This window comes from Amblyomma maculatum, chromosome 7 (genome assembly GCF_055883805.1).
Source record: "Amblyomma maculatum isolate TAMU_Amacu chromosome 7, ASM5588380v1, whole genome shotgun sequence".
Classification (NCBI taxonomy): Eukaryota; Metazoa; Arthropoda; class Arachnida; order Ixodida; family Ixodidae; genus Amblyomma; species Amblyomma maculatum.
In genome coordinates, this window is record NC_139350.1 from 47,188,827 (window position 1) to 47,212,328 (window position 23,502).

Sequence of the window (23,502 nt, forward strand, 5' to 3'; positions counted from 1 at the left end):
TAAACTTGATAGATAGATAGATAGATGGATTTATTGATAGGAAAAGGCAGAGAGGTTGGCCCGAATAATTCAAATCTGGCCTGCTACTCTGCACTGGGGAAGGGGAAGGAGAGAAGAAAGAAGGTCATGATGGGTGACGATGTGGGAGAAGGCATATGAAATATATATACAGACACAGCAGCTTGCTTTACAAACGTGAATCAAGTCCACTGGCGCTCAAATAACGGCAAAGAGCATTCAGAGCGACCTGCAGTGATTTTTGCCGCTGTACTGAGAGTTATAGATGATAGGTGTGCCGGCCGTGAGCCATCCTTACAGGCTCTGGCTGTGTATCAGCATCTTGCCGAAGAGCCAAAACCGGGGAAAAACTCGCATAAAATAATAGCTAAATTATTGGAACAGAGTTCTCTATCACTCGGAAATTGATGAAAGGAAACACCGCAAGTTTTTCAAACTTGCAGGCGTGGGCACGTCGTTCAGAGGAAATAAAGTTCAAATGTGTGGCGGAAAACATACGTATGGGTCCGGACCGAAGGAAATACCAAAAGTACACTGCGGCCGAGAAGCTCAACTATTGTCATGAAGTTAGCTTCGTTACAAACTAGCCGCAGAGTTTAGCAACATAGGTGGCAGGCAAAGACAAGGGTCGGAAGGCTTTCCTACTATCCTTATATGAGGATGGTGATGAATGTCTCCTGTTATTTCGAGGTGATGTTGCGCACGCCTCAGAACAGGAAAAGCAGTTACAGTGAATGCGCTGTTCAAAGTGCACAAAAAGTGCAATAAGAGCAGGTTACCCTTTTTTTTAATTTGCACTAACAACTTAAAACAGGTCAACGACCAGCCTGACTTGCAGACACGTGAAGGCGCCCGAAATTTTGGTACATGTGCAGAAGCAGACAGAAATGTGCCCAAAAGCGAAAAGATGCCGTCACACTGGCATATCATTTGAAATAATGCATGTAGGCAAAACAGGTAATCCTCCGTGCTCAGCCACTAATTGTAACAGACATGGCAGAACAGGCCCGAGAGGCCAAAAATGCGCATGTGATAAATTCTGTGCTTCTGTAGCCATGTCAATGCATTTTTGACAGTTCCCCTCATATCATGAAGGAAACAAAGTTACAGCAGGAAAAAAAAGATCAGCTTTTGTGCAGCATAATGGGACTGACCTTACAATAGTATGCTGCTACTTGCCTTACTGCAGACTGATAACCCAAATCACTGTTGTATTCAGATGGCAATTAGCACATGTTGTGCACTGTAAGAAATAAGACAAAGTAAGTATTACTACGATCAAAATGTGCTAAATAGTACTGTTGCCTGAGCCTACACTGCACCGCTTTTGCGCACACAAAATTGAGACTACATAATTTCTCTAAGTATTTCGCTCACTCCGTAAACTGAACACTTGAACGCTTGAAGGCGCGAACGCAGGGGCGCACCGGGCGCCGCCACAAAAGCGAGTGACCAGGGTTGGGTAAATCCTGCACACACTTCACGGGGAAGAGAGCACTGCTTGCCTAGAAGAGCTGCCACTATATCTGCGGCGAATGCGCAGGCTGTATGAAAGTGCGCGCCGCTGCCACTTGAGTCCAGCCGTTGGTGTATGAATAGCACAGTGCACAGAACACTCTGAAGCATGCATAGACAAGGGCAAGAAACTAAAAGCCTTCTTTCTTGTGTGAGAGTATGCATGAGTGAAAACGAAATGCAAGACAAAAAAGTGCGTGACATCAGCAGACCAAGTGACACCCCTCGCCCATCAGTTAGAGAGAAACCAATGGATGCAGTATCTGTTGGTACCTCATCGACAAAGTTCGATGGCCAGCGCAAAGGATGAGAAGGTTTGGCTGTCTGAAAAGGACCACGAGAGCTTTGGTTTGTATTTTGTTGCTTTCCAGTGTGTGCATCGCTGCAGTATTTCGCAGAGACCATGTCCAACGCCTTATCGGGCTTGGTTAAAATGTCAGCCTGGTCAGTAGCCTTTGAATATGTTAGCTCTCTTAAATGAACAATCTGAAATAAGCATGGACATAAGTTGTGCTGGCCATATTGTGGACTGCTTTCAAGACAATGTGTGTAATGCCAAATAATCTGAGAAGTTGAATAAACCGTTTGGGGTGCCCTGTTTTGTTTTCTAAATATGCATTGTAATACCATTTAACACAGCTTGGCCACCCAACTTGTGCACACCAGCTAACACAAAGCTTTAGCTGCACTACACTAATCCCTCTGTCACACAAACACTTCCGATCCTCATTGAACTCAATCTGCATTCAGGCTTTCAAGAAGGATTGAAGCATCCGGTGCTACACGGGCGTTTTCAGTGAGCATTGAGAAATTTCCTACGTGGTTCGTCGTCTGCTGTCAGTCGCAATGAGTCTCAAAAAGAAATTTAAGATTGGGGTAATGATAGCACGACTTAAGTGTGCACAGCAGCATTCTGCTTTTGGCGCCTCAGGTCATCTAACCTATCTTCCCAGCGGTCTAGTGCTACAGTGCAGTTTCTCTTCCGCTCCACAGTTTCCACGCTGACGTAGTCGAAGAGAACGCCACCTTAGCTTCCACTGGCGGTGGACTACGGTGTCAATATTATAAAATTAGCCGTTCTACGAATGTTCTATCATGCCTTTTAATACATTTATGTGTTATTATGTGCAGTTCTATTGCATTTATTCGTTTTCAAGTTTTAGAGCTCGTTGATGACGAGGGTGTCAATGACCGCTTTTGAGTGTGCTTGAAATCTCGAGAGCGATTGAGGAAGCAACCTTGAGTCAAGCAGACTCGAGCTCGACTGCACTTGACAGTTGCCGTGTGACAACCTCGATCTACAATCAGTTGAATGTAGATCCAGTTCAATGAGGATCGAAACTGTTCGTATGAGAGCGGTTTAACTCGCATCTTACAGGAACAAGCAGTCTATATACACCTTTCCAATAAGTTACTCGATGCCACCATATTGTTTGCTCCTCCTCTCTGGACTGCTGCAAACCGGCTCTGCTTCCACTGTGCTAGCACCAAATGCACAAAGCAGTCCAGCAGGTAATATGGTGACACCCCGTGACCACTTATTGGAAAGGTGCACACTACTATGACTATGCTACAGTATGCTAAGGAAGTGAACACACAAAAAAGCCAGGCAATCATGTTACTCTGGTAACGAATGTTTAATTGTGGCTGGCCTTGCATATGGCGGGCAGTAATGCATGTACCCCTGTCTTCGGACAGGATAGCAGGGTTGTAAGCATCTCCAGCAAACACTGTGCGGATGTTCGTTTTGTTATAAAAATTTAGGAGACACTTGAGATCTTTCTTTAAGAGTATAGCATGGTAGCGTCAACAGCTCCCGTCTGCAGCTTCCCTCAAAGATCCTTGATCGCATACATGCACCTTGCTATTTTATAAATGAAGTCTTTAAAGAACTTTGCTGCAACCTACAAAAAAAAAAAAAAATTGTAGGAAGTGCGTAAGAGCTCTAAGATCGCTAAGGCGAACACAACCCGGCACCAGAATTAGAATATGTGACTAATAGGTACGGTGCAGGGAATGCAGCCTTCTAGTTACACACGTCAAATGACAGATCGAATACCACACGCCCATCCTCCGCGGTCCTGTGTATAAGCGCATAAGTGGCCCGAGTATGCATGGGGTTGCCATTAGCCTCTTTGTCACCTCTCTGCGGCGGTTTGCACAGCCAGGATGCCTCCTTTCCTCCTCTCTGCAACACGGCAACAGAGCACGCACCTGCCAGAGCTCTTCACACGCAAGTTCCAGTATGAAGGACGTTTTTTGATGACAATTTCTGATCACACTTTCTGTACATGATGCACATGAGCCAATTAAAATACAGCTATTTAAATGCCCTATAAACAAGTGAATATTGTGAATATAAGCATAATACATAAGATAAATTCTCAGCACTGGGTAAAATATTCACAAAGTATTGTCAAACATGAATATAAAAACAAGAAATTGTAATAAAATCTTGAGGATATACAAAAGGCAGAAAAATGCTCATTTCTTAAACTACAGCTTGAAAATGAAGAAGTTTTTTTTTTTGCCTCAACTCCTTCAGCACCATGTAATTTGTTTATTATTTACACAATCTTGCTATTAGATAATACTAAAATGCAGGTATTTAGATCCTCAATTAAATAAATGCCCATGTTTTTGTTTTGGCTTTATCATCATCATCATCAGCAGCAGCCTGATTATACCCACTGCAGGGCGAAGGCCTCTCCCATATTTCTCCACTTAACCCGGTTCTGTGCTAGCTGCATCCACTTGACCCCTGCGAACTTCTTAATCTCATCCGCCCACCTAACTTTCTGCCGCCCCCTGCTACGCTTTCCTTCCCTTGGAATCCAGTTTGTTACCCTCAGCGACCATCGGTTATCCTCTCTTCGCACTACATGTCCTGCCCATGTCCATTTCTTCTTCTTAATTTCCACTAGAATGTCGGTAACTTGAGTTATTTCTCTGACCCACTCTGCACGCTTTCTATCTCTTAATGTTACCCCAACCATTTTTCGTTCCATAGCCCTCTGGGTTGTCCTCAACTTAAGTAGAACTCTCTTGGTTAGCCTCCACGTTTCAGCCCCATAGGCGAGTACAGGCAAGATGCAACTGTTGTATACTTTCCTCTTGAGCGATACCGGTAAGCTGCTAGTCATAATCTGCGAGTGCTTGCCAAATGCGCTCCATCACAATCTTATTCTTCTTGTTATTTCCTTTTTGTGGTCCGGATCTGCGGTTACTACCTGTCCTAAGTTATGTCCTAAGTTTTATGTTATGTGTTTGGCTTTATACATAACATAAAAACCTTTTTCTCCGCAATTTGCAGAAAACATCCAAAAAGTGAAAGAAAAGGGGGCATGAATATCAAAATAAGACAGCAAGAAAAATAATTCAGAATACTAAAAATATGCTACACTGCCTCTTTTATTACTAGTAAAGATATGGTGCACCTATCGGCAGATTTCTTTTTTTCGTAGTGCTGTTCGGAAGCAGTGGTCATTCTTGACTTCCTGCAGCAGTTGTTGAGAGTCTCATGTACCTATTCTCCAAATCACACTAACAAAATGCAGCGAAGCCCAACTGCCAAAGAAGTAATAATTTATGTTCTGAAGTTCATTTTGAAGGTGTGCTGTTCTCTCAGAAATATAGCTAAGTTGCTGAAAACATCCATTTTTAAGCAGGGCCTTTCTCTACTAATTTTTACAGTTTATAGCAGTGGCATTTTCAAACCTTTCAGGATTTATGACTGGATTATTTGGTTATGTTTTCCAGAAGGTGGGAGAGTTTGCCATCAAATTTGAAAATCTGTAATAGGAGCTCGGTGTTCAAACTTCACTCGATTTGCTTGAAGAAGTTCCACACTTGAAGTTCTGGAGAAGCCATATCAAGTAGTACCAAGCTTTCATTGCTGCTGAAACCCAGCGAATGGAAACAGGACAGTGGGAACACAAAATGAGCATGTGTAACTGACCAAGAGTGATCAGAGATCGAAACTAAGCTTTTCTTGGCCACTAGCTGAAGTTCGAGGATGGCATTTGACTGATTCATCATCTGAGCTGAACTGAGAGCTAGTAAAATTGTCTTCAAGAGACTTCGCTACTGCTCTCATAAAAAGAAAGCTATAGTAGAAGCAGCAAAATTGTGTGAATGGCGCCAAAGACCTCTTTATTTCGAATAATTTTTTTAATGTCACACTGTGCCAGAAAGAACAAAAAATAAAATAAAAAAAAAATAAACAAGCTGCACACAAACAAACTATGGTTGTCACAATAGCCCCACTGCGGTAGTGCAGTGGTTAAGATGCGAGATTACTGTGCCGAAGTACCCATGTCCGAACCCAATCGCTGGCGGCTGCTTTCGATGCAAACGAAGTGGCACCCGTGTGCTATGTGATGTCAGCGCACGTTAAAGATCCCTGGGTGGTCAAAATTACTCCATAGACCTCCACTACGGCACCCATTTCTGTCTTTCCACTTTGACTCCCTCCTCCCTTCCCTTACGACACAGTTCAGGTGCCCACAGAATCAAGTGACAGATTCTGTGCCTTTCCATCCCTGTGAACTAGTTACTATAACTACTTTTGTCATACTATCTGCCTAAATGGGGCTACATGTTCCAAACACGAAAATTTACGTCTGCCAGTGTGCGAGAACCATCATTCAGATATGAACGATTGGCTTAAAGCGGTCCTGAAAGGTATAAGCCCTAATCCCTTAATTTGTGCCGGTATTATCTCACACATAATCATCAGCATACAACCATAATCTACCACATTGTGCTTAAGACCACCCAACATGGGTATAAAGCTCTGTTTTAGCCAAGCTGTATGAATGTGGAGTAGCATGTCTGATACTAGATCCAAGGGTCTCTGAGGGTTCTATTCCACCTCACCCTCTCACCTCAAAGGAGCTGCCTGAGTTAGCAGCTCCAGATAGCGTCGTCCTCTCTTTTCTCGATTCTTTGTCTCTTTTGCGCTTTTCCACAATATGAGCTCCAGCCAGTTCGGCCATATCATGTGGGCTCATGACATCGCAGAACCAGACAACCAATCAGTGCGTGGCCATGTCACCTGCCAAAGGCATGGTTGCGATTTTTCTCAAGGGTGACGCCTTTTACGCTACCGCAATAAAGCAACCATTCTACAATAAGTCACTTCTTGTGGAGCACTTTTCACTACTGCTGCTGCATTGTATGATATGGGCAGTTCAAATTATGTCCCTTCTGTAAAGAGCAGTTTGTTTGCACAGCCTCCTATCCGATGTGGATGTAGGCTACAATCCAGCACACAACAGCGGCAGAGCAGACACATTAAAAAACATGGCAGCCCTTACGAAAGCCAGCTGCTCTTTCAGCTGATAGAAAGTCCAAGATTTTCCCAATTCTATTATCATGTAGGCAATGGACAGTAACCCGATCAGTTTAAGTTTGCAAGTGCTTGACAGCCCCTTTTTTATAGATTATGGTACTGTTAGGATCCTTCCAAGATTTTAATACGCTTGAGGTCGTGAGGCACTACACACACAAAGCAAGCAGTTTTTCTAGCACAATCTCCCTACCACTCTTCAAAGATCTGCAGTTGCCTACCCATACCAGCCGATTTCCCCCTTTGCATTGCTTCTAAGGCTTTTTTACTTCCTCCATGACCAGCATGACGTACAACCTGCTCACATTACTACCGTCATCCTGACTGCTTCAGGATAATGTCATCAGCAAATTGCAGATTACTGAGGTATTCTCCATCTACCCTTATCCCTGAAGGCATGTCACCTAGCACGTAGTACAATAGATGCTGTCAAGAGAGTACAAGAAGTGGCCGATTCCATGCCAAGTTACCTAAGACAATGCCATGTTTTAGACACCATCACACACGGATAACTTTTTCTCGGAGAACCACAGCTGTGTTACCTCCACAAGGGATCAAGTTTTCTTCTATATGACAAACTCTCCAATAAACGTCAGGCCTGTTCAGGTATTAATCTGTTACTTTAATTCGCAAGGCTAGAAGTTAGACTGGCAAAAAATTGCAGTCACACATTTGTGCTTCCCACCTCCCCCCACTGCAAATCATGTGTTCCAAACCACCCAGAATGATTTTCAAATAATACCATATCAGCAAATGCAAGGGTGACAATATACAACAAGATTAAATACATTGCAAGCAAGGTGTTTTAAACTTAACTGGGAGCACGCTCTAAACCTGTGGAAGCAGTGAGAGTATCCATTTGGTCATTCCAGTCGCAGCTCACTGCACTACTGAGGTGGCGGTGTAATCGAACTGGCAGAGGGAACTCGTTCGTCGCCACCAAGAATTCGTTGCCTCTGCAGATGTAAATAAATGAGAGTAATACTGGAATTACATTTAGTTTGCATAAATTCAGCAAACTCACTCACAATAGAATTTGGTTCGAGTAAAGCAAGTGAGAGTGCCTGCTGCAGAAGGAAAAAGGTAGCAACGAGACTGGCAGTCAATGCTAGCACAAATACAAATATTTAGCACACTTACAAAACACTGAAATAGCAACAAAGAGAATCTAAGTTAAATCACTTGTGCAGTAAGTGCCCAATATGCTGCGGCTTGCATGTAACTGCAATGGAGAGTGCTTATAGCAGCAACTGCCAAGCTCTTTGACAGGATTACGAGGTACTCTCAATGGTGCCTCACTCTCCCACAAAACATGCCAGCTCAGATTAATTATTGCTCTCTTTTCAAATAAGCTGTCAATGGCCTTGGCAGCAGCTTGAAGCCAAGCACTGCCAACTATTTATGTTGGAGCAGGCAAAAGGTATATATATTAGGGAACTCTGCGGTAGCAACATACATCCAAAGTGTTAAATCTATATAAACAAGCTCAGTAAGTTCCACCAATGCGGTTATTTCGGCAGTAAAAGGACAGATATTGTCACAGGCATGAACCTATGCTAGCTGAGGAGTAATGAAGTCACCCTCATTGCTGCATACACCGAAATAAGTGTACTTGACAGTGGAAGGTCTGAGCAAATAAGCACATGAATTCGGTCATGTATATAACCATACTTTTGTAGCCATTTCACGCTGTGCAGTAGGCTTGTTGCACTTCGAGGCTCAGTCCGCACAGAGCCTACTTACGTTTAAACTATCTCTCAGCTGGCCAGCAACCCCCCTTTTAGCAGTCCGCAGATATTACTCATGTATTGCAGCACTACCACGTATGGTCTGTACAGATGAGTGCCACTTACCTTCCAACAGTTTTCCGAAAGAAGCCCGACATTTTCTATGGGCCGAGCCGCTCCATCGGTTGAAGCTGCGAGGAAGGCAATAAAACCCCGATTATAAACCAGCGCGTTCACGCTGGCGCACGCAAAAATGCCTTATACTGCCGAAAAAAATATAAGCGAACTCAGAAATAGTTTTACGTTATCTTTCAGTCGCCTCATATGTCCCAATACTCCAGTGCATCCGGAAGACAACAGCAACCGGCGACCGATCGGTGCACAGCAGCAGGAATGGAAGTTGTTCCAAGCGCAATGAAACGAGATCGTGGACGCCATTACGCAGTCCCCTCACGCCTTCGCCCGGAGACTGTCGCGCGATTACGCCACGTCAATAATTGAGGATAACGCATGCTTGCGCTGCCGTGCAAAAACTCGTTAAAGAAGCTGCAAGGAAGGCGATGGCAGAAAGACGACAAATACTTTACTTAGAGTTCGCGGGCATGTATGTACGACTCACCGCAGTCAGTAGGACTGCACCGAGGGCTGCGCCCTTGAATTTAAGGCTATAATCCACGAACTGAATCCGCATTTCACCGAGTTTGCATCTACCGGGATGATGCCCCGCAAACTGCAGCAGACCGACGCATGAAAGACAACCTAGGGTGCCGAGGGCTCGCAAAGCGCAAATGCTCGTTGTCTGAAAAGCGCGCCAGCCTTCCTTCTTTAGGCCATACTTTGGGCGGCTCAGTGAACATCTGGGTTTGAGGCTTACTTCTAGAAAAAAACAAGCACTAAAAGCTATTTGACGTCACATCCGTCCAGAAGAGCAACATATTCTCCTTTCCACTTTGGTCCTGGGCGCGCATGCGCAGTTCACGGAGCCGGCTCTCTGCAAGTTCAGGTGTTCAGGTCTCGCGTAGCCGTCTAAGTAGACGTCTACGAGGGGGTACATATACCTTGGGGGGTATTGGAACGCACCCAGGCGACAGGCAAGCTGATTTATGCAGCCGTTAGCCTACCGTAGTTTCTTAGCTTGTTGTTAAAAGTAAAAGGATAACTTTATATACACCTTGCATGGCTTTTTAAACGCAATAGAAAGGCAAATTATGAGCGCGTATGAAATAAAGGACGCTTGAGACAATCTCTAATGGGGGCAGAAGCGTGCGGCCGCGTGATAGCGCTAACTGCTTTCTTATTTCAAACCCTTTCTTCCCATGTTAAGAAATCATTGGTCTGCGCGGTTATGATAACCCAGCAATGGCAGCGGCCATGGCTTGGCCATGGAGGAAGGCATGAAGGTAGGTACGCTTACATTATAGTTACAGTGCCTTTATAGTGAACTAGAATATATATTCTAGTTCACTATAGCTTACATGGAGGAAAGAAAGAACTTGTACGCTTATGAGTGGTCTTCGTGCCGTCCGTCGTCTGCAAGTAGTGATCGAGGATTTGCTGCAGCACAGCAATGCTGTCAAATTGTCTTGAAAGATAGCTCGTCAGTACAGTCAGATCAGTCATCTGATGAGGAGTGTAGTGTGGCGGCTTTGCAAGCTCCGAGGCGAGAATTGCCCTGCGCTCGGAATGTTCAACTGTTGAGCTACTGGCGTTTCGGGTGTGATCGCCAGTGGTGAACGCCTCTGACGTTGGATGGCACGAAATGCCGAGCGACAAGCTCCCGGAATGTGTCGGGCTTCTCGATGGGTGTCGACCAGCAAGGCAACGCAGTCAATCTGCTGGAAATGGTGCAGCACGTCGAGCATCACAGAGGTAAGTGCAATAGGAAAACCTGTAAAGGTGACTGTTCATACAGCGTCATTCGCATTCAAGTTGTACGCAGGCGGGAAATGACTGAAGATTAAAGGAATACTCACAGGACGCATGCGGCGAATCCGATATTTTTAATCAGCATTTTGCGTTGCTTTTAGCTGCCTATTTCTGCGACGCATTATAATTTTCTTCAACTTCTCTGCACTGCACGAACTTAAAAAAAAAAAAAAAAAAAAACACTGAGTGTGCTCGTAGTTGTCAAGATTTCTTGGTTAATAGTTTCGACGACCGAAAAAGGAAAAACAAGTGAAATCGCCTGATATAAGTCGTTCCAATTGCAAAAAAAAAAAAAAAGAAAGAAAAAGTTAGCCGTCACAATACAATTTCCGCCACCACTTTACCTGTTACGGAAATGGTTCACTTAGGTTTAGGTTTTGCACTGACCGTTTCTTGCATTCATAGATTACACTTTACCGCAGCTTAGCTTGCAGCATTGATGATTTTGAATGTTCCTGTGCCATGCGTGTTTGATATTTTATTTGCATATAATTTAGGCACTAAACATTTGCAGGTGATCGTGTGGACCTTGTGCAGCCGTTGCAGCACTTCCGATCTGAGTCATCATGTGGTGAGAAGTCCTGGGGCTATATTCAACATCATTAACCTCTCTGCTAGGCTTGTATAATCTGGGAGGCCACGCCTTGTCCCTGGACGGCCACATCAGATGTGAAGTGTATGCAGATGAACAGCTCTTTTTGAAGATCGTTACAGCTTGTAGTGTGTGCAGATCACATGACATTGACGCCACCTGCAAATGGTAATCGCAGCAGGAACATCAACAAGTACAAGGAAGAGGACATGCAACATTTATAATAGCTCGGACAGGAACAACTTGATCACCTGCACTTGAGATTTTCACTCGCTGTCATGATTTTGATATATACCACAAGTGATCAATGTGCACATTCTTACTGCTTCATGTTCGATAGCATACTGCTGAAAAGCCGTCCAAGTCTTAATTTTTTCTGTGGTTTTGAGATATAACCATCTCTTTGGTGTACATTTTGTTGATAGCATGTGCAAGAACCAAGTTCAGCTTTGGGGTGGCGCAGTGGTTACGGCGCTCGACTATTGTTCCCAAAGACGCGGGATCGAATCCCGGCCTCGGCGGCCGCTTTTCGATGGAGGCGAAAAGCAAGGCGCCCGTGTGCTGTGCGATGTTAGTGCACATTAGTGCGATGTTAGAACCCCAGGTGGTCGAAATTTCCGGAGCCCTCCACTACGGCGTCTCTCATAGTCTGAGTCGCTTTGGGACGTTAAACCCCACAAACCAAACCAAACCTTTCCTTGGTGCTATAATTTTTTGTCTACCATCTGTAGACATACTGAGTGTATTCTTGTACAAGTGCTGTGGCCCTTGCTGAGAGCTGTCATTCTTTGTTGTATGCTTTGCTTTTTTGTGTTCTGCTTAAACTCAGTGTGTATTTTATTAAGTGCTTCATGTCAATGAAACACAGGAAGGTACAAAAACGTTCTCCTTCTACCTCCAGAAGTGCCATTCTGAGTAGGACGTGCGTGCACCAATAGTTCACAATTCACTTTGGTGTTTGTGGCAAGCAGGCAGTCTGCGATGTACTACTTCAGTGAGAATATTTAACATATGTGCACCCTGGTGGATGTGTCTGCAGTCGTTTACCATAGCAGAGTCCATTTCGTTACACCTATCTTGTGTGCTACTAGGGTGAAACGTGAGGTGCCCACTGTGTTTTTACACAAACTGCAGAGTGAAGCGAGCTGTGCTTCTTTGTATTTGGTTGCCTTTATGCTTGCTTTCTATTGCTTTCTTCATATGCTGAATGTAGATGAACAGCAATCAACTAGTTTTCCCAAGGATAATTTGTGCATCTATTTGGTGGTAATTGTCTTTCATTGTTGTATGCACGGAAAATGAGGCCCCCGCCAACTTGTCAACCCAATTTGGCAATTTTAGATTCCACTTTTGCAAAATTTGCCAGTTTCATTTTGCACTGCAATTACTGATGCTTTGTAGTAATGTTAATCAAGATCCCAGATAACCTGTTTAACCTCTGCATCATTTGTGTGGCTCGGCTATCAATGAACATTTTTGTATTCTTCAGTTTTTTCACAAAGGCAACTATTGACTTCTCTGTTTTGTAACTAGGTGATATTGATGTGCATGTGCACCCACTGGCAAAAGTTCTTAAAGGTGGCTTCGCAGGGGAAAGAATGCATTCATTTGTGTACGAGATAAATTGCTTGACATTTCATATTTCACTATATAACCCATAGTCACAATAATGATGCACAAGCGTAGGAATGAAATGAAAACTTTTTGATAAGATTGTCCTTCATAAATTTTTGACTGCAGCTCTACAAAATGCTTTGCACCTTTTGTGCATTGCTACATATCTTGTTCCATAAAATATCTCCCTCCATGATAGCGTTGTGTGTAGACCTTCCATACCCCTATTATGAGGCTGCTATCTGGGCCAGTTGCTTCTTGACACATTCTTGCTGCTGCCACATGCCCTCCGGCACTCACATATGTTAAAAGAGGGTTGGTAAAGCTCACATATTCATGCTCTAAGCCACTGAAGCATGGCTTCATCACTCGAGATGTTTATCGAATGATTGCAGCTGTGTATAACTGCTTCATTATTTTTTTTCTGTTAGTTGCTTTTGTAGCCTTATCTTCATTGTTCTTTGTGAGCTTTAAATTGAGAATTTTAAGGAAGGGGCATACATTTTATGCCAATCACTTTCATCTCATTTGTGTGGAAGCACTTTCAAGGACACTTTTGTTTCATCATCACTTTTCAACATTTTGTACCATTGTGCTAGTACTGAGTTGTATAACTTTTTGCTCTCATAAGTGACAGCTGCACTAGTTTCACTTACACCTATCCTATTGTCACATGTGTTTTCTACGTTATCTAGTATCCCTATGCTTTCCTATTATATCAGCTTCAGCAATCCTCTCTGCATTTAACCCTCAGAATGTGTTCCATATTTTGCACGTCTGCTATGTGTACAGCCTAAATTGAACACCACAATATACTCTTAAGATTGCATTCAAAAGATAACTTCCTGAAGGTACAATCCTATTGAACACAGTAGACGTCATACTATCCATAAGTGAGCCATTCTTTTTCATGATGTATTGAAGAATTTGTGAACAAAGCGATTTCATTTTATCTTGACCACATTCATCTGTTGTTTCTGTGGTACAGCCTCTGCCACAGCTGCATCTATAACTTGGCTGTTGGCACTGTGGTCAAATGTCTTGCGAGCTAGCAGAGCCTAATGTAGCGTAGATGTTCAGCTATTGGCTTCTTGCTTTTTTTTTTTTTTTGATGCAGCAACGTTAAAGCCTCTTTTCTGCACAAAACGCGACGTTGTGAGTGGAAAATCTTGGGCACGTTTCAGACAGGTGACATGGCCGAGTACTCAATGTGATGTCTCTGGCTTTACCTTTGAAATGAATGTGTGAGGTGATAAACCTTGCAGGATCTTTGGGTAATAAGACAGGCAACCCTTAGGCCATGGAACCGCATCCGTACAGCTTGGTTACAGTGGGCTTTATAGGTATCTAGACAAGTGGTCTTCCACATAATTGGATAACTTACAGGTATACGCTACTGATATGTATCATAGAATAAATACTAGGTGTTAGCAGTAGCAAAGTCGATTCACACGAATGAGAGTCTGCAGACAGGAGCCATAAAAGCTGTTGTGTCATAGCGGTAAATGCTGAGCTTGCGTGTCCCCACAATTGTTTTTAGAGCATGAAGTTTTCAAGTGCTGTGCTGGTTTGCCTGATAGCCGTCACATTGAGTAACTTGCTGAAATAATGCTTAAGGCTTGTCTTCCTGAGACAAACATTTCTGCTTTTTGGTAGACTGCATAAAGGGAACATTCTAGGTGTGGCAGGCATTTATGCACAGATAAAATCATTTTTACACACACTATAACTACCTTTGCCCTGTCCATAACAGAATCAGGGAATACTTGCTCTGTCCCAGGTGCCGACTACCATTTAAATGACGTTGAGTTCCATAATCTTTGATACTGGTAATACTGCGGAACGCATAGCATCCCTTGACTGTAGTTGCAGCCTAGTGGTTTGAGCATTTGGGGACCAATCCTCAGTGGTGTTGGGTACTCATTGGTAAAACAGCGGGTGCTTGCTTTGCTGGTGCTGGGGTTATCTTGGGCCAAACACTTGGAGAATGGGTTTTTGACCCTATCTTGTGTTCCCTTGCTTTGTATAACTAATTTCTCTTCTTTGGTCTCCAAGGCCGTGCCACCTTTCAGATATGGCGATGAGCTGTACAAGTACAACAATACTCTAATTACTTGAATGTGTGGCAGCCTTTCATTTTAGGCTGTGTATTGTAGAGTGTGCAGTGCTGTAAATAAATTTTGTATTGTTTTGTATATTGTAATTTTCAGTTTTCTTATAAGCAAGGCTTCATGTCAGGTGCATGTAAAAAAAAATGCCAAAAAGTACCGAAAGCAAATGATACACCAATTGTTAGTCAACGACGAGCTGTTTAAAGCTACAGGGAATGTGTTACGTGAGTAGCAGGTCTCTTAAAGTGTGCATGTTTTGCCAAAATAAAGGACAGAAGCTATACTGCAACCTGTTGGAAAAACCGTGCATACAAGACACACTAGCTGCAAATCATACGCTCATTTAAACAAGCCATCACATTTAGTTTTCCAATGATATGCAATCAGAATATCGAAAAAGTAAATTCCATGCTTTATTCCCATATTTATGCCCGTATTCAGGTGAGGTTCATTTGAGCATGTTTTTGAGTCCGAGTGTAGAGAGTGGATGTTAGATAGTTGCACGTTGGACATTATGCATTGCTGGAAGAGCACACAGGGGATGGCAAAGCCAATACAAATCATACAGTATTATCACCTGGCATTAATGAACCTTTGCCAAAAAATCCAGAACACCACACTAATGTGCTGCAGGCCACATCAGCCTTGCAATTCATGCCTCTTTTTGTCTAATATTGTCCCCGTGCATGCTTCTGTTTTTTTTTTTTGTTGCTGTTACTTTTTACTTACGGTGTCCTTAAAGTCACGCTTGTTTTCCCCTTTGGCTCCCTTGCTTCACTCAGAGACAGGTTCGGGCTTTGTGTAGCATGTGCACTGGTTAATGTGTGCATGAATGCTACATTCAATGACAATTGCTTCAAGAAAATGGTTTTCATACTGCATCTAGCTCATTGTAATTAGGCATCATATCATATTCACTATTCATGTCTGTTCCTTCACTTCCTGAGCGTCAAATAGTATATGTGAAGGCATTTCTCTAGCCGACCTCTTCACCCTTTTCTCTCCTCTGAAGAATCTTGCTGCACTGAAAGAAAGTGCCAGATGCTATTGCAAGTGCAAAACTGGTAAACAGTAGCAAAGGAACTAGGCTGTACCTGACAAATTTTGTTTCACTTGTGACATTGTGGTGTGATGTGTACCTGCATCAGACGAACAGTGTTGCTACTTTTATAAAATGTTTTTATGCAACATGCTCAGAAACCAAGGAGAATATTTTTTTTTATTTTAACGAGGTAATACATCTGCCACAACAGAGTGGCACACTCTGCATGCGGTGAAATGTGCATACAGCGTGCTATGTCTAATTCAGGGCACATTAAATGCCATCAGCGTGAAAGCTAACCTGTTGTTGCCAGTGGGCATCTGGCTACACTTTTTATTTCATTTTGATTGCTGCCAGAAAATCTTCTCTGCTTATTTTTGTGACGAAATTCGCGGTAACGTTTCCTGTGCGGCAGCGTGAAAACGTCCCAGCCGCGATGGCTCAATAATGATTATAGACGCTCGGCTCTCTGATCCGCAGTATGTGCGTTGCCCAGCCATGACGATCGCATTTCGATGTAATTAACGCGCTAAATGTGGTCCGACGTAAGCGCAGGCTAAGATCGCCAGATATATGGCCTAATCGAGCTCTCCACTATGCGTGTTTTCGCTACGCCGCTCCACCGGGCCGACATCCGCACGCTACGTCACTGAAGCCGACACGTAGCCGTAGCAGACTTGCTAACATATGATGGAAGCGGTGGGCTGCCGCAGGCAGTTTCCAACGGCAGTGATACCTTGAGAAGGTCAGCATTGCCGTCGAACAGGTGTGTCTCTTCTCTAGCGGCAACTGCAGCCCGAAAATCTGCTGGGCATTTCCAATTCTCAGTATTCGTAAACAAATTCTTTATACCCACTAGCTGAGAAGTGAATGTTCAAAGCTCGATCCTGATACTCGCCGATTTCTCTGCGCGACTAAGTCCATAAATGAAACTTACGCACAGCTAGCCACATGCACTCATCTCAAGTAAGGCCTCGCTCACACTTGACGACCGGCTGTTTGTAGGGTTTGCGTCCGAGTACCGCCGTTCGCTCAGCCTATACTGCTGCTGGACGTCCGACAGCGTACGTGTACTATGATGCACTGTGGTCGCAACGACCGTAACTAATAGTATAGTACAGCCGCAACGTATATGTAAGTATCTCACTATCTCCTCAGCCTTGCCCTGCCGCGGGACGCGTATATGCAGCGTAAACACGGTTCTCGCCGACCCTTCAGCTTCTCGGCATCGCAGCGTTGGCTTTTTTGTAATCGGCGCCAAGTAGCAGACGACGGCGTTATTTTTTGTAACTTTTTTCCTTGTTTTTTAAATTTCGTCATCAATTCCTGTGTTCACGCGCTTTAGCACCGCCTCAATTTTCACGTCACGGGACGTCACTACATGGCCGAAAAGGCGAATATCGAGGATCGGGCCCCTGCACTCGGTAGCTCACCGGCCCGACCGGCCCATGATAAAGTGAGCTAGAATTGGGTAGTGGGCTCACTCCTCAGCCGGCGCCATACATTGCGATGACGCCGCCTATGTCAGCAGATTCTAGTTCTGCGCGCCTCCGCAGGGGGCCGCCCCCGCCGCCTTCAATGTAGCAGCGCGCGGCACCGCGCACTGCGCGCCGTTTGCCTTTGCCTGCCTTCCCCTTCGCTGCTGTATTCTTGCCATTGCGGAGGTTTTGTTTTGCGGTGGGCAATGTGACTTCTGATACGAAGAAGCCACCCCGATGACAAAACCATTGTGCTAGGCTGCCGGACATGCTTACGGGAAAGGCGCCACGAATCGAAATATATATGTGGCTCTCGGAAAATAATCTGGGCGAATATAAATACTCCCTAAAGGATATAAATGCACGATGACCTGATCACATCAATGACACGTACACCAGCCTAGTTTTTCAGTTGTATTTCATTCTATGGCCCAGGGGAAGGGCAAGCAGGGCCAACTAGCCGGATTGTCGACATGCTGCATCAAGGAAGCACAAAGCCAGACACGAATGTGAACAAAAAGGAGGACCAGTAGTTAGGAAACAACTTTATTCAACGCATTACTAAGCGTCAAGAATACGCTGGTATATTGTTGACCACAGTCAGCATATTATAGCTGAAGTGCGTGATTATAGGCTAATATTTCACACTACTGGGTATATATGTTGCTAAATAGAGTCCAATGAAACTGAATTGCGAAACTTGTAAAAGCCTGCTAACCGCTTACTCGGCGCAAACTTCCGCGACAATGGGAACTCAGCTATTGTCAGTTTAGCTTTTGCTTCTTGAGCAAGCTAAAAAATGACGGCCTGTGGGGCGATCATTCATGACTTGAAAACCACTGTACACGGTGCAAAGACGGCAACACAAGAAATAAAAGAATGCCATGTGAGCATGTGCTGTCCTTTTCTTTCTTGTGTTGTCTTCTTAAATTTGCGCCGTATACATGCAGTGGTTCTCGAAATTATATGCTCACGGAGTTTTTTTTTTTTTTTTTTCGTGCCATAAACTGCATTCGGGCAGCAAATTAATTGATGCACTCGGAGTAGTAAAAGACACGCTCCCGCGAGAAATCGGATGCTTACAACATATACGCCTCGCCTTTCTCATCAGTTATGATTAACACGGGTGTACTTTTTGTCAAGGAAGCTAGCAGTGGAGCCGCCGTTCATCAACCCGAGATGCCTACTAAATGCTTGTTTTCACACTCCTAGAGCTCCTGTCAGGTCCTTCCCTATCGATCAGAACACTGTCTACACGAATATAGCTAATTCACAATTGTGCAGTTATCTGAAAATTTTCAGATTAAACTGCTGATAATGGATAGGGGATGCGCAACTGCAGCTTTTAAGATGTGTTCAATAACGACTTGTGGCAATTTTTATGCACCTTTCTTCCATAAACAGCGTCGACAGTAAATTAAAATTCACGATCCAGAAGGCAGGCGCGACAAAAAGGTGCTGACAGCTGCGGTTTAATTAGGAATACGGATACAGCTTTACACGTTACACACGTAAGCCTACGCGTCTCTGTACTATTTATCATCGCGGCCGTGAATCACAAACCTCAGAAAATTGGGCAATCGAGCGCCGCAGTCATTTTCATACAAGCGCCTTAATTCACTTATCGCCAAGGACTCCGGAGAGAAATCGGACACGCGTTTGCAGTTAGAAACTTCTTAGTTCATTGTATAGCACCAGTAGTAGCACAACTTGCTAATATATCCAACCTCTGCATAGCTGCCACTTGCAAATCTAAAAAGTGTGGACGAAGACGGTGCGTTTTTCTAAAGCGAGAAGGCCGCGGTCGCGCGAACGCAACCCCTCAACCAGCACAGCGCTACATTGAAGTCTTCGGTGGCGCCACCTAGTGCACGTAACAGACTGCGTCAAGGAAGGAGCCCCAGTGAGCCCACTACCCCATTCTAGCTCACTTTACCCATGATGCTTTGAGCGCCCATGGTGGCTGAACTGGCCGTCTGGAAACTCCATGTAAACGCCCATAGACGGCAGCACAGCTTTCCCTCTAGGTAAGAGTAAGAAACTCTATAGCTAGTTGGTTCATGATAGTGTGTAACTACAGCCTAACAGTAAAAACGCACGTCTTGTGTTCTTTTTTGAGCATTTTTACTGTTAGGCTGTAGTTGCACACTATCTTTCTACAGGAGGCAATGATTCTATCGATTCTATCCATTCAGCCAATTTAATAGCACATGACCAAATATGGTCACATGACCAAACTGTATAAATAGCGATGCGCACTGAACACGGTTAACAGCGTTAAAATTAATCATCTAGGTGGGAGAGGAATGTAAGTTGAACTTCCATTTTTAATTACCGCTTCGATCTTCTGATTTTACCTTAGATCAATGCAAATCCATTGCTAAAGTTACTCTAAGATTGCAATTTCCTAATTGCAGAAGCGAACCTTATTATAAAAGTTGAATTGAATGGGGTACTGGTTTTGCTCTTCCGATTTCATCTTAAGCAATCCAACTGCATCGCCAGAGTAAGTTTACGATTGCCGTTTCTTTATTGCAGAAATGAACTTTAATAAGACGCTCAATTTCACATCTGCGGTATTTCGAACGGAAGGGGATCGGGCGCTTAATTGTAAAGTGCCATATTTGCCGTACCCGCCCAGCCTCAACATGGCTGCCGAGGCTTAGTGGGCCTCCCGGGTAACTGAGCACAATATAAACCTCGGCGGAATATGAATTCGGGCTTTCGAATTTTCATAGTGTGCATTAGATAGACTTCAATATCTTGAAGCAGCAATTCAGACTGCCCCAATAAATTCTGCCACCCTCGTTTTGCCTGTAGGATCGTGGCTGCATTGGCTTCGAAGGCTGGGCTAAACCGGCATGGTGAGGTTGGCTGTGTGCCCCTCTTATCAACCGGCGCCAACCCCGAATAACTTGACGAATTTTCAAATAGCCCATGACAACGGAAGATTGAGCCAGCTTCGATACACGCGGCTTGAACGCGCGATGACTTGCGCAGTTATTTGACTGGCCAACGAGAACGGTGCCCGAGTGCGACGAGGAAACGGCTGCGCATCATTCACGTACCGTCTTTGCCAAAAGTAACCAGGCTGCTACGAAGGCTGACGGAGCAGGTGCGCGGCCGTGTGGCGGCGTTGCGCTCCCTGTGGCTTATCGGTGCTCGTCAGCTCCGAGGGTACAACAGCTGACGTAACTTCGCACCCTCACTCTCGCTCGTTGGATGATAAAAACTAGGCGCGTATATGATGTGCGGGCTGCGGTTTCACGTGTGCGAAGCTTGGTTAGGCCCAGCGAGGGCGCTCAGTATAGCGACGGGGCAATTCGCTCTTCTCGGCAACTTCCCTGAAGCAGATGTCGCGTTTCTCGCTATATAATTATACATGCTTCTGTTCTGCAATCCGCTACTGAAACACACCAGCAGAACTGCGCTTTCCTGCGTGTTTAAGGCGCCTGTACATAAAGATTGATAACGCACCTTGAAATTTCAGCATGCTTTCTCCGAAGTGCCTTGCGTACTGCAATTTTACGGACCATAACTCCGGTACAAAGTTATGGGAAAGCTTGTGAACCCTTCCAAGCCACCTTATCTCTCTTTTAGGCTTGCAAAATTGTGCTAGTCCCTTGGGGAGGCTGTGTATAAATAAGATCAATGCTTGATTCTAACAAATTCTTGCATTTGCTTGTAGGTAAGTTTTGGTACAGGAACAAACGATAATGAAAGCTTCCTCACGCTTAGCCATTATATGCACATGACTGCTTTCTCGTTCGCGGAACCCTTATTTCAGAGCAGCATTGTCTGGCAAATCTAGCACATATTCGTCCTAGAAACGAACAAGAGCTCACTGTGTCTACTATCACCTGCTTTTCTGTTTTCCGCAGCTGCCGAGAAGAGATAATAGCCCCGTCGCTGTACTGAGCGCCCTCGCTGGGCACAACCAGGCTTCACACGTGTGAAACCACAGCCCACACATCATACGCGCCTAGTGTTTATCATCCAACGGGCGAAAGTGAGGGTGCGAAGTTACGTCAGCTGTTGTACCCTCGGAGCTGACGAGCACCGATAAGCCACAGCGAGCGCAACGCCGCCACACGGCCGCGCGCTTGCTCCGGCAGCCTTCGAAGCAGCCTGGTTACTTTTGGCAAAGACGGTACAACACACCTAAAAGGTGAGCATGCGATATGCGTGTTTGCACTTCAGTCGTTATCATGAGTAATGAGCTGCCGATGGTGTACAGTAGTCCTCGAGGCTGGATAACGGCAACACGAATATGCGATATGCATGGGTGCTATTCGAAAATAATGTCAATGCAGTAACGCCACACTGGACGACTGTACAGCCAAAAGGAGCTGTGGCTAACGAGATATATACATACACAAACGAAATTAATGGAAAAATCACGTTATTAGCGATTTTGGCGCCAGTTTATATGAGCTGCATACAGTCAGCTGACAGCATTCATTCTTTCATGCGTGGGGTGGACAAGCAATTATAAGCTGACCGCATTATTCTGTCCGCAAATAAAGTAATTTTAAATAGCACATCGCAATGAAGTGTTGACATGAATAAGCCGCGATCTGCTTGTGCACCTTGCGGCATCTGGATCGAAACGTGCACATCTCTTACTGATCATGACTAAAGCCAGTATGGATGCACATCATAGCGAATGCATGTGCATGCTTACATTTTAGACGTGATGTGAAGTTAGCGTTGCCTTTTCTTTGCCGAACTCGGGCACCGTTCTCGCCGACCAGTCGTTTACCACAGCACGCACGCCATCGTCTGCTCAATTTTTCCTTCCTCCATGGCTTGCTTCGAGTGCCGTATTTTACCAATAGTGCAGACCAAGGCCCGACTGAAATAAAGACCTGTGCAGATAGCACTGCTGCAGCGTGAACTTTCTAGTTCATAGCCTTCGCCGCTAGGGAAAGAACACGACTGGTAGCCTGGCGCTACTGTAAAAAGGTCTATTGTCTTGCCACGCTCTATAGCTCACTTTAGCATAAGCACCTGTTTTGTGCATGCGCAGCGGCAATCGCGGTATGTCGTATGTCCTCTGGCGAGAGAAAAACATACTCTCAATAAACAAACTCTACGTAAAATAAAAAAGGCAAAAATTTAAATATATAACTCAAACAAAAATTTGTTTTTTATTTAATTATAGTTTGTTCCATAAAATTTTATTTATGGATGATGATAATGGCGAACAGGTTATTGAGCGTCCTCAACGGCGAGAAAGGTAACGAAAGTTGGCGCACGTAGTATCATAGCACCATGTATAGCACCCTGTTTTCTGTGTGTCTATTTCAGTCTGTCTTGATACAAACTACGCACTCTGCAATATTAGCAATAAAATAGTAGGCAAAATTATTTTTTATGCTGCCGTAAGCAGCATACTGTGACGAAAAAGGATCGCAGATTGCAGTCTCGTGAATTTTGACTTCCGGGTCGTTTTTTGTGGTTTTCTGCTGGCATTGCTTGCAGGCGTGCGGTTTCGACCTTCATTCTCTTGATATTTGCACTCAATGTGCTGGGAATGTGGTGTTGTGCTCGGCTTCTAACTACGGCAACTCAACTAGAACCCAATACAAGATGTTCCGAGTGCCGTCGAGTTGTGAACGGCGAAAATTAGTTGGCCGTTGTGATCCGCTGCCTGAGCGTCAACGGCGAGCTGCACATGGGACACAAGGCTTTATTTCGAATATTTTGTCAATGGCAAGTGTTGGATAGCGCTGTGAAAGCTAGAAAATTTTGCGAAGTAGGTTATTTGCTCTCGTTCAAAAGCACCAAGTTCTCTCTCGGGCGACTTTGGCTACGAGCTGTGTTCGCACAATGACTGTAGCAGCGAGTGGTCGTTCCACGACTTCAAAAAGTTAGCAAATTTTGTTTTTTTGCCTCCATCAGTACAGCGTGATATATTCTGGTCACTTTTATCCCCAACCATTTCTGCTAAATGAAAGTTTCTACGGTGAGTGCTTACCAATCAGCTGTCGATGGTTAGTCTCATTGCCTGACTAGGCCGGCGTAGGTGCTGCATGTCACCGTTAACAGTTGTAAGACTTATACATTGTTGTGTAAGCAATTATTTGCTGATTTCACTCCATATAATGAAACATATGCTTTCACCAG

The 23,502-nt window shown here is 44.4% G+C and overlaps 1 protein-coding gene and 1 long non-coding RNA gene across 7 annotated transcripts in view; one reads left to right on the top strand and one right to left on the bottom strand.

The window, feature by feature from the left end:
- Window positions 1–254: 254 nt before the first annotated feature.
- On the bottom strand, window positions 255–9,608 carry LOC146183139 (uncharacterized). Its single transcript, XR_014708728.1, has 3 exons — window positions 9,230–9,608; window positions 8,737–8,801; window positions 255–7,839 (listed from the first exon to the last, which is right to left on the bottom strand). It is a non-coding gene; the product is annotated as an uncharacterized LOC146183139 (long non-coding RNA).
- A 9,921-nt stretch (window positions 9,609–19,529) lies between these two features.
- Window positions 19,530–23,502, top strand: part of LOC146183140 (uncharacterized) — a 30,901-nt gene continuing 26,928 nt past the window's right edge. For 2 of the 6 annotated variants that reach the window (XM_084609045.1, XM_084609048.1), the window contains exons 1-2: window positions 19,530–19,681; window positions 21,255–21,541. Coding sequence is in view for 1 of the 6 variants with exons in the window: in XM_084609044.1 (XP_084465170.1) it covers window positions 19,821–19,879 (59 nt within the window). In the remaining 5 variants the exon portion in view is untranslated. Of the gene's footprint in view, window positions 19,682–19,704; window positions 19,880–21,254; window positions 21,542–23,502 lie in introns of those variants that run through there. The other 4 variants (XM_084609046.1, XM_084609049.1, XM_084609047.1 and 1 more) reach the window with 4 other exon arrangements.